This window comes from Oryx dammah, unplaced genomic scaffold (genome assembly GCF_014754425.2).
Source record: "Oryx dammah isolate SB20612 unplaced genomic scaffold, SCBI_Odam_1.1 HiC_scaffold_25, whole genome shotgun sequence".
Classification (NCBI taxonomy): Eukaryota; Metazoa; Chordata; class Mammalia; order Artiodactyla; family Bovidae; genus Oryx; species Oryx dammah.
The window spans coordinates 15,894,854-15,907,003 of record NW_024070209.1 but is presented as its reverse complement, the minus strand read 5'-3'; the positions used below and the strand labels follow the sequence as shown (position 1 = coordinate 15,907,003).

Genomic DNA, 12,150 nt, shown 5'->3' with positions numbered 1-12,150 from the left:
CTGCACATAGGGAGAGGAGTCCCTGAAGCCACATTCCCAGGCCCCATGCTCATGTTCCTCTAAGTTTTCCTATCAGAGGGACTTCCCTGATGGTCCAGTGGTTAAGACTTTGTGCTGGCTCTGCAGGGTGTGTGGATTCAATCTTTGGTCTGAGAACGAGATCCCACATGCTGTGCAGTGAGGCCAAAAGATAAGAATTTTTTTTTCATTAAAATAATAAACTTTCCCATCAGAATGTGCCCACACTCCTGGGACTCCAGCTTACACCACTGGACTGAAGACCTGACAATCTATGTCTCCTGCCCTGACTGTTCTCTTGAATCTTGGTGCCATATCTTCAACAACCTGCTAGAATCTTCTCCTGGATGGTCCACTTTCCTCTCAAAATCAACATATCTAAGCATGTCTGGCAAGAAATCATGTAGGGATACTTTAAACCTTCATTTTTAGGGAAGATTATTATATTTTTAGGAAAAACTATATGTATTTACTGGGACAGACTCAGTTCCATTTAAAGAATGGCAGAGCAAGAAAATGAAGACTGGAAAGTGATTTTAAGTTCATATTCTACATACATGTTACTGACAGAAACAGAGAGGAAGTAGGTAGTTAGCAGATAATTTAAATTTGATTTCATAAGAGAAGTTTATGTTTCTAATAATTTATTTTAAAAGTATATAAGTATTTTTAAAGTATTTTTCTGATTTAGTTATACAGTGAAGACAGATTAAGGTTTTAAGATGTTTATGATAAATTACCAAGGCTTTCCTTGTGCTGAATTATTTACAGTTTAACTTTTTAAAAATTTCTCACATCAACACAAATATTAGAGGATTTTAATATGATATAATTTGGATATTTAGACAATATAAAATCCAATATTTCATTACAGATGATTTTTAAACTAGGAACTAATCTCACATAATAGTTTCTTGCCATTTTTTTTTAAATTAATGATCCAGGTTTTAGCCGCTAAAGTTACTTAATCTCTCACAAATCATTTGAAGCTAAAGAGAAACATATTTTTCCTTTGTTTCTCAAGACAGCATTTGAGCTAGCAAAGAAATAAACAAAGCATGGACACTTTCTGACTATCTGTACCTGTCACCTGCAGCTGAACACCAGAAGTAACCTAAAAAAAAAATCTTACTTACTTGATGATTTTTAAGATTACTCCCTGGTCCAGTGATGATGAAGATTCTACTATCCTAGACCTAACTATAATTAGCCTCTATTCTTTTTTTGATGGAGGTTTTGGGGTTGATGATAGTTCATCTGCTAAGTAGTAGCAGTAATATGTGAAATGGAGAGCTCGGCTAATTTACAAGTGAACTTCTACTTAATACTAACTTGTGATTCCATCCAACCAGTCATGTTCATAGACACCAAGAAAAAATCAGCAAAAAGTTAGACACATCTCATCAAATCACTAGGATCAATGCTTTCAGGATATAAATTAGAAATAGAGTTCTCTGCTCTTCTTTGATAGTAATTTTCTGCTTCAGGACAGCTGCATTATAATATAACAAAATTAAACTTACTGGTCTTTGTCCAGCACACAAAAGGAATCCAAGAAGGGAAAATTGGCAGCTATACTTTCAAAGTCTTCTTGGGAGATATACCCATCATGGTCATGGTCGTAGTTCCTAAACACAGACTGCAAAGGAAAGACAAATGTTTATTGAATTACTACTTATGAGGCAGCCTCTGAACTTGTTATTGGGAAAGCATAATTAGCATATTACTTTTTCTATCAGTGAGCTTGAAATCTAGTGGGAGATAACAAATTTGAGAAGCCTTTATGGTATAATGAGATAAGTGCAGTGCTGAAGATAAAGGCAGAATGCTATGAAGGGAGGTGGGGAGGGAATTTTTAAAATATTTCCTGAAGAAAGCAAGGTCTAAACCGAGACCTCTGGGTTGAGTAAGAGTGAGGCTGGTGAATTTACAAATACCAACATCATGACAATAGAAAGTGAAACTTTAAATGTTAAATTATCTCAAAAATCAAAGTATACATGTAATGCAATTCCAATAAACATCTAAGTGGGAATTTGTTTTAAATGAACAAGTTAATTATAAAGATCTGATAGAAGTAACATGTTGAAAATAGCCTAAAATTGTTAAAGATGAGGAGTAATGACCTCAGGCAAGGGAAACAAAAGCAAAAACAAACAACTGGGACTATATCACACTAAAAAGCTTTTCACAGGGAAGAAAATGTCAACCAAATGAAAAGGCCACCTACTGACTAGGAGAAGGTATTTGCAAATGATACATCTTACAAGGGGATAATATTCAAAACATACAAAGAACTGACCAAAAAAAAATTTTTTTTAAGGCAGAGGACCTGAATAGACATTTTTCTAAAGAAGATTTACAGATGGTCAACAGACATATGAAAAAATGCTCAATATCACTCATGGCTCATCTCAGGGAAATGCAAATAAAAACCACAATGAGATACCACCTCACACCTGTCAGAATGGCTATTATCAAAAAGGCAACAAACAACAACTGTTGTTGAGGATGTGGAGAAAAGGGAACCCTCATGTGCTGTTTTGGTGGGATTATAAAATGGTGTAGCCACTATGAAAACAGTAAGGAGGTTCCTCAAAAAATTAAAAATAGAACTATCATACAATCCATCAATTCCTTTTTGTGTATTTTTTCCAAAGGAAACAAAAATATTTGTTTTTGAAAAGATGTATACATCCCTGTGTCCATTCCAGCATTATTTACAATAACCAATATATGGAAGCAATCTAAGTGTCTCTTGAGAGACGAATGAATAAGGAAGATGTGACATAAGAATAAACTGGAATAGATTCAGCCATAAAAAATGGATGCAACCTTGCCATTATTTGACAACATGGAAAGACGTTAGAATATTATGCTAAGTGGAATAAGTCAGGCAGAGAAAGTCAAATATCATATGATTCACTTATATGTAGGATTCAAAAAACAAATGAACAAAATAAAACAGAAACAGACTCATAGATACAGAGAATAAACAGGTGGTTGCCAGAGGTGAGGGGAGTGGGAGGATGAAAGAATAGGCAAGAGAAATTAAGAGGTGAAAACTTCCAGTTGCAAGTAACATGGGATGGAAAGCACAGCTTGGGGAGTACAGTCAATAATATTTTAATATCATTGTATTGTGACAGTTGGTAACCAGACTTATTATGGTGATCATTTTATATTGTGTAGAAATATCAAATACCTAGAACACCTAGAAGGTCAATTATACTTCAAATTAAAAAAAGGGGAGTAATGAAAGACAGTGTACCTTATCAGAAATCAAAGCTACATTAGCCAAAAAAAACATGGTATTATAACTTAGTAGAGACAATACAGTCTAGAAACAGATTTATATATATATATATATACGTAAGAATTCAGAATTCTGAAACAAGGTTGCTCAAAGCTATGTATATATGAGCGCATGTGTGTATGTATGGAGGGAGTGGAATAAAGTCATACAAGATCACCTACAAGTTATCAGTGATTATCCCTAGGCAGAAGAAATACCAAGACCTGAAAGTAAAACTTTCTACTTTCTGTGTTTTATGTAATGCATTAATATTCACAATGTTTCTGCCTTTTTTTTTTGGCCTCACCGCGTGGCTTATGAAATTTTAATTCCCCAACCAGGCACTGAAACTGGGGCCAGTGAGAGTGCTGAGTCCTAACCACTGGACTTCCAATGGAATTCCCCTGGCTTTCCTTATAACCAGAGAAAAATAAAAAAGAATTTTCTATTGCCCTCTTAAGATTTAAAAAAAATTTGTGAGTTCTCCCTGCAAACACATGTATGCACATACTTGACTTGGAGTTTAGCTGTAATGAATCTCTCTCTCTTTCCCCTGTGGTGTCTATTATATTTTATCTGTATTGCCTTAGGTTGCAGGCTGCTTCAGGAGTATTTTGGGAAGTAGGCAATGTATAAATGAACAAATTACTTCATTAAAATATGACAGTCATTATAAGTTTATCCATAGATAACTGAACTATTTTTGTAAGTTTTACTTTCAATACTTATCCAAATCAAAACTGCTTAAAATTTAACTATTATGGAGGACAGACAATTTATCATTTAATACCCATATTTATACTGAGAGTATACAATTTTTTGTGGAATAAAACTCATTATGGAAATTCAAGGAAAACCTAATCATTTATTTGATTAAATTAGTGGTACTTAACCTATCAAAACTGGGTCAACCTTCCCCCATGAAATTGGAATTAGAGAAAAGAGATAAAGTACTGAGGGGCAAAATAGACTCCTGCAGCAAAGAAGGCCTGTCTGCAGAGAATGCAGTGAACATTTAAGAGTAGGAGAGAGAATACCTCTTTTATCTCCTGATTCTAGACTTTCCTGAGCCACAGTTCCGTGTCCCTGGATCCTCTGCCGACTGTCCCTGGCTCCAAGTGGGGTCTGTCACTACCACATCATCATATGGTCCTCACTGGACCTTCTGGCTTTCCCATCATCTTCCCTCACCCTTTCCTCCCTTTCTGCCGCGCATGCTCCATGAAGCTTTTCTATCAGCACTTCACGGTTTTGTGGATGAGCCAAGATGTAGAACATTCTTTTTTTGTAAACATTCTTTCCCAGCAAAGAGTACATTATATACCAAAGACTTGTTTCTACTGCACCTGAGGAGATACTGATCCTCAAAGGTAAACGTGTAATCAATAATCACAGTTTCTAGCGCCTGGGAAAGGTGCTTGCCATCTTTCCCACAATGGTGCATCTACTCTTTTTTTACATGGAAAACTCTGACATCATCTTGCCCTTCATTAAGTGATGTTTCTGACCTAAAGTATTGTGCTGCTGTGTCACAGACCTCCAAACATACAATGCTGAAGAGACTATTTAACTTGCAGGATTTTCCTCCTAGCCTCAGGTAACCAATTTATCAAGCATTTTATTATGATCCACGTGGGTTGTTTCTTGTTTGTTTTTTGACTGCATTGGGTCTTCATTGTGGCACATGGACTTAGAAGTTACAGATCACATGGGCTTAACTGCCCTGCGGCCTGTGGGATATTAGTGCCCCCACCAGGGATCGAACCTGCATCCCCTGCATTGGAAGTGGATTCTTAACTGCTGGACCACCAGGAAAGTCCCCTCATGTGGATTCTTAATGAGTAGATTCTAACCTTAAAACAGTCCTTTGGGTTGCAGGGGCAATGACAAATGAATCAAATGCCTGGGGAAGACAGGAGCTCTAAGTAGCTGTGAGCATTTGGACGAGTGAGAACCCACGGAAAGAAAGGGGAAAGGGGTCCTTCCTGAGAGATTCTTCCCCCAGAAGCCATGGCCAGGCAGAGCTAAGTGTCTGTTGAATTTCTCCTACCTGCCAGAGGGCTGTCTTAATGGACTCCAGCTGATACCTAGGCTGGTACCAAAGAACATTCTGGAAAGAGAAAGGCGCCTCCTAGTGCTCACTTACCTCAACTAATTTCCTTATGTGCTTGTTGATGACTGTAGGATCTGGCTTTGGCATCACTCCTGAGGCCCACTCCAGGGGCACCACAGGCTTCGTGGGTGTCGTAGGGGAGGTAGGCTGCTGACAGAAGACGTACACATTAAAAAAAAATTTTTTTTGATTTATTTTTTAAATTGGAGTATGACTGCTTTACAGTGTTGTGTTAGCTTCTGCTGTACAACAACGTGAATCAGCTATATGTGTACATATATCCCCTCCTTCTTGTGGCTCCCTCCCACCTTCCACCTTCCACCTTCAGCCTACCCCTCTAGGTCATCACAGAGGATCAGGCTAAACTTCCTGTGCTAGACAGCAGCTTCCCACTAGCTATCTATTTTACACATGAAAACACACACATTTTTCAACTTTATCTGGGACTTTGAGCAATTTGGACCAGGGACACTGAGAAAGACATGTAAGTTTTGCATGCTCACATCAGTAGAAAGTTATATTTGTGTAGCACTTAAATGTTTTTAAAACAAACATCAATGAAAATGTTAATGGAATATTTTGTCGGTAGAATCTAATCTGTAACCAAATACATATTTGGATAGTGCGTTTTGTTTAGCAGGAGCCTAGACTGCATTATTTTAGGTTGGAAAAAACATTACTCATCCAGCTCATCCAAAAATCCTACCCAAGTTCCCTAAATAATACTAAAACACTGGTAAACATCTCTATAACACTCCATACAGTTTTTTTTTTTTTTGTATAATAGAAAGCCTATGAAACACCAGTTATCTAATTCTTTAATACTCAGTGCTAGTGATAAATTAGGTGTGTGCAGCAAGCAGGCAGCGGTGCACAGCCAAGTTTATGTCATCTTGCCAGCATCTCTCTCAATATGCTTAATCACTTCTTGATGGTTTGAATAATCGCTAGCTCCCTTGAGCCCTCTTCAGTGCAACTTGTTTTCTCCACAGGTGTTACTATGTTCTTGCGGGATATTTTCACTTAAGAATGTGAGAAGATGGTGGCGATGATGCATAACACGTCCATACAACACAAGGGCAAAACAGTCCTATCAGGAGAGCAGCCAAGAGTGCTGGGCACGTTGTATCCTCTCCCCTGGACTCTCACACAGTGAAATATTTTTTCTGGTGTCTACATACACATATGTATTAGCAGATTTTTTTTTTAATTGGACACTGAGTTCGGAATAAACATTCTTGCAAGGGGAGCTGAGGTGTAACTATATGGATTTACGCCTCTACTAATGTTGTGAGGTGGGTGTTTCTGATAACCCGTGGGCTACAAATAAAACAAAAAATATCTGCCATCTGAATATAGTCACCCTTTCACAGTCTCTCTCTCTGACACACATACACACACACACACACACACTCTCTCTCTCTCCCATCTCGGCTCTTTTGGTCAAGTCTTTCATCTTGTTGATATGACAAAGGTCTAAACCCTTGGTTCCCTCCGTACTTAGTAAAGCACCCCCATCTCCTCAAAGCACTATCACAAACTCAGAGGGATACCAAAAGATATTTCAAACTTCCAAGGGAAATATAGCTATACTCAATATTTGTCGGACTCCACACAAACTACAAAGTTCACCCATTAAATCATTCTATGTTTCTACCAATGATATCATATGTTTGTGAAGCAAAAAATCAATCTGGAACAAGTAATAAAGGTGACAGTATTCATATGATTCCAAGATTTAAGAAATTGTACAATGCCTAACACACATTAGTATTTGTGGTTATTTAAGAATGAAATAAAAATAATATCTTTTTCAGTGTGTATTTCTCAAGCGGGTACTAAGTCATTAGAATATCAATATTTATACATACTTAGTTGCTTGGACCTAACTATTCTATAAGTAGAAATGTTAGGTATTTCTTTTGAGCTAGAGGTAGCATGAAAAAACTGAGGCACGAAGTAAAACACAAAAAATAGGGAGGCATGAAGGATGTCACTGTGAACAGAAAAAGGTCGAGAAGCTCTGAGACTAAGTAGGCGAGGTCGGCCGGCTCTAGCTGCAAGCACGCTAAAGCCACAGGCTCTCAGTAATAATCCTGACTGGAAATTGTTCTCTAGTTCCCAACAGGCGTCAAACACTAAATACAAATAGGGTGACATTCCACTTAGAGAAGAGACAGAAAGGGATTGGGAAATGCGTTTATTCATAGAGTTTTCATTTTAGCGGGCTTCCCTGGTGGCTCAGTGGTAAAGAATACGCCTGCCAATGCAGGAGACACGGGTCCGATCCCTGGGTCGGGGAGATTCCCCTGGAGAAGGAAATGGCAACCCGCTCCAGTATACTTGCCTGGAGAATCCTAAGGACAGAAGAGCCTGGCGGGCTACAGCCCATGGGGTCACAAAAGAGTTGGACACGACTGAGCGACTAAACAACAGGGTTTTAGCACTTGGAAAAGTTTTCAAAAGCTTCTGCTCTGATAAGAGATAAAAAGACTCTTTCGGGACTTCCCTGGTGGTCCCGTGGCTAAGACTCCATGCTTTCAATGTGGGGGCCCAGGTTCGATTCCTGGTCAGGGAACTATATCACATGTGCTGCAACTAAAGATCCCATCTGCCACAACTAGGACCTGTTGCAATCAAATAAATAAATACTTTTTAAAGATTTTTTAAATATTGTATGGAAATATCTCCTAAAATTGGCAAAACTTGAGACTGAAAATAAAGTAAATCTAAAGGGCACAAATCAGGCATGTATGCCAACATGGTCATTCCTACCCTGTTTCTGAACAAGAGATGGTGCGGAAATGATGGGAAGCATCATAGGAAAAAGCACAGGTGATGAAGCCAGACAGTCCCGAGAGGAATCCAAATTCTCCCGCTTACTGGCTGTGTCAAAGATACCTATGCTCACTAGACTCTTTGCTTAACAGAGTCAATGAGATAACATGCATATTATGACCTGCCAGGCATTCAACAACCAACAGGCAGCAATTAAGATGCCTGGTTACAGCTAAAGGAAGGTGTCAGGAGGCAGCAATGCTGTGTGCCTGTACAGGACAGCTTCATCACACCAGAGCTATGGAATGAAAGAGAAGCGTACGAATTCCCTTTTCTCAATAACATTACTTTTCTTTCCTGCTTGTATTTGCACTCAGTTGCATCTGACTCTTTGTGACCCCATGGACTATAGCCTGCCAGTCTCCTCTGTCCATGGGATTTCCCAGGCAAGAACACTGGAGTGGGTTGTCATTTCTTATTCTAGGGGCTCTTCCCCACGTAGGGATCAAACCCTCGTCTTCTGCATTGGCAGGCAGATTCTTTACCACTGCACCACCTGGGAAGTTCACCTTTCTTTTGAGCTCTCTTTATCATGCTAATTTTGAAGTCTGGCCTTAACCCCTCCCTTTGTCTGTGCTGTATCTTCCCATAAGGCTGCATTCTGCAGTGTCCCCAGAAGATGAGCCTCTTGGGACTGGCAGGGAGGGGAACATAGTGATGGAAACACCACTCATTATTTTAAGAACAGATGCTACCAGGTCAACTGACTCAGACTCAAGTTTATGCTCTCCCACCTGGCCTTCACTGTGAACAGCATTCACAGTCATTCTGCCTCTTTCAATTCAATGGTTCAGAATTGTAGTGGGTATTAATAGATGGACAGACTTAGAGCCTAGAGTTGCTGGCAACACACCACAGAACTCAACTGGAGTGGAGGTAATAAATGAGACATTTGTAAGAAAACTGATCTCAGGATACATATATAAGAAACAGACAAATTTTTTCTTCATCATGCAAACCTCATCCTTATTGTAAATTTCATATTAATCCTGATATTTTTCTTCCTGCTGTAAAACATAGCTGAGCTACAGTCTTCTTGCTAAAAGTAATGAGCAGTGTACACTCAGTAATGCAATTTCTTCAACTCTTTGTATAATGTTTCTTTACTAAGAGTCAACTATCAATTAAGTGAGGTGTTATCCAAATAAGATATTGAAACTCTGAGTTGGGTCAATCATTAGTAGAGAAATTTGTGAATTATGATTAGGGTATTTAAAATTTATTAAATCTAATTTTATGTTGAATAGGCTTTTTAAAAAGCCTGGAAGGGTCAGAATGATCTTTAACATTAAGACGAGTTATTGTTACCATTTCTTTTTTTTCAGCCCTATATGTAGGTAATTCTCAGAGGGAACATGGAAGATCAAGAATAAAACAGAGTAATTGGAAATGATGTTCTTCTTTATTAGCCTGTGAAGTGAAGAGATAATTATCTGTCAGGGCTAAGCTGTTCCACTGGTAAAATGAGAATATAGATTTTTTAAATTCCTCAATCTTCAGACCACATAGAACATAGTAATGGGCAATTATTGTAAATGACAAATAATGGTGTTTGTCACTAATCCTCAGAGAGAAAGCAATACCTACCGATTTAGAATTTCTAGGCTCCAGAACCAGTGATAGTTTGTAAATATCATCTTCTGTGTGATAGAGGTCCAGAGAAAGCTACAACAAATTAAAAGGGATAAATCAGAATGCTGAGTTATTTATTTACTTATTTACATTGCTGAAATCTCTTCAAACCAAATGCTTGGGGTCCATGTAGAGAGCTGAATGTAGAACATTAAAAAGATAGCATGGCAGAGGTGGAAAATGAAATTTCAAAAAGAAAAAAGTTAAACCTAGTGTGGTCATCAGCATATAAGAACCATTGACTCAATTTCTCAATAATTATTGAGCAGCTCCTAAGACCCAAGCTCCTAAGAGCCAGAGATCAGGAATCCTTGATATCACAGAACAGGACAAGTACATAAAATAAGACTTGGAAATGGAGTCAGCGCTGTCTTACAGGTTTGATTAGAGAACTGTAGAAATAAAGGAGCAATTAAAAGTTTTCTATTATTTCCGAGCATTCTATTATTTCTATTATTTCCGAGCATTGTATCTACTTAGGTGATACAAAATGGTATAAAGTCATTTATGCCCTCAAGAGCCTGACACTTTATTTGAATAAATAGGACCTGAACACAAAAAGATATATTCATATCAACAAAAGGCAACACAAGCTAAATGCAAGGAAGCTGTCCCACACCAAGTGCTGTAGGAAGTTGTCATGGAGCAGTGTGTATAAGCCTGTCTCTGGTTAACTCTGTGACCTTGAGCCAGTTATTTTCTCTCTGACATTCATTTTCCACTTCTGTAAAATGGGAAAGATCACAAAAATCCCTTATCTAATTGGATTTTTATCAGGATCAAATGAAATACTGCATGTAAAGGCCTTCACACAGGGCCTGGTACGCAGTGAAATCTCAGGAAATGTAATCTGATGTTGTCCCTATCATTGTTATTGTTACAGCTACTAAAACTACTCTTATTACTGTGTGGAGGGACCACTGAAGGCTGAAAAGATCAGAATGGATTCACAGAGGAATTTGTAAACTAGGACTTTCCAGGGAAGACTTAGAAAAATACAGAGAGAAAAAACAGGGTAGGCAAGGATGACAACATACACCAAGACTGAAGAATATGGATAAAAATCTACAAAACCTTAAAATGCATGGCCTCATTCACCTAAAACAGAATTCATAAGACTTAAATACACCTGGATAATTCCCATACATGCCCTTCACTGGGAAGATGAATCCTACCATGGCATCATCAGGGAACAGAACATGTGCCCTGTCCTTTCTCTGACCATTTAAGCATGAAATTTTCCTTTAATATGTTTCATCTAAAAATAAAAGCTTAGGGACGTCCCTGGTAGTCCAGTGGTTAAGAATCCACATTCCAACGTAGGGGATGCAGGTTCGACCTTTGGTTGGGGAACTAAGCCCACAGGCCGCAACTAAAGCGTCCACCCGGGCTGAGAAGACGCACAACGCAAAGAAAGACCCCGCAGGTGCCACAACTAAGACCCGACGCAGCCAAAACAGTTAAATAGTTTTCTACTTAGGAAAAAATTCAAATGTTAAAAACTCAATTAAAAAAAAGGCTTAGATAAATTAGATAAAGGCTTAATGTGTATGGGTATGGAATGAGAGGGAAGAGAAAGAAGAAAGAAGCAAGAGAAAACTCAGAGGCAAAGGATATCTTTGAAGAATTTATCTTTCTGTTTTATCTCATTTAAAAAAAAGAAGAAGCTGGCATTATAAAACGGCATTCTTGCATCATTCATTGAGCAAATATTTATCGGCTGCCTAATATATGGTGAGGACCATTCTAGTCACTATTCTACCCACTAAACATGACGTTTAAGTTAAGAATTTCACACATCTGATCATGTATTGCTTTACCTAAACTTTGTCATCTAAAAGTTTTTTCCAAGCATAATAAAACTGACAATTGACTTTACTACAAAATTACCCTGGTATCATTTCAGATCCGGAAAATCCTGCTCACAAAGAATGCACACTGTATTCACCTTCCCCTGAAGAGCGGTCACTTCTGCCTTTAGGGGCCCTGACTTTTTGCTGGAGAGGAACTAGCCCCATGTTGCAAACAAATGCTATTAGGAGCCAGACTACTATATAACTGGGTGAAAGAAGATGTGCGAAAGGGAGATTGTGGTAGAGACACTGGTACAATGGAGTATTTGGCAACAGAGTTTTGCAATGTGATTAACTTGGGGATCTTTCCTCTTAGCCCAACAATAAGAAAAATTTGTGCTGATAAGTGGAATTTGACACTGGATCTCTGGGTTAGGGAAGCAAGGGGGCGGGTATGAACT

General features: G+C 38.4%; 1 protein-coding gene and 1 non-coding gene across 7 annotated transcripts in view; one reads left to right on the top strand and one right to left on the bottom strand.

Moving 5' to 3' along the window:
• Window positions 1-12,150, bottom strand: part of RASGRP3 (RAS guanyl releasing protein 3) — a 115,780-nt gene that overhangs the window by 13,323 nt on the left and 90,307 nt on the right. For 5 of the 6 annotated variants that reach the window (XM_040224621.1, XM_040224617.1, XM_040224620.1 and 2 more), the window contains 3 exons: window positions 9,852-9,929; window positions 5,460-5,576; window positions 1,542-1,657 (listed from right to left, as the gene is read on the bottom strand). In XM_040224621.1, the coding sequence (XP_040080555.1) occupies window positions 1,542-1,657; window positions 5,460-5,576; window positions 9,852-9,929 (311 nt within the window). The remainder of the gene's footprint in view (window positions 1-1,541; window positions 1,658-5,459; window positions 5,577-9,851; window positions 9,930-12,150) is intronic. The other variant, XM_040224622.1, reaches the window with a different exon arrangement.
• TRNAE-UUC lies at window positions 7,933-8,004 on the top strand. The gene has a single exon. It is a non-coding gene; the product is annotated as a tRNA-Glu (tRNA).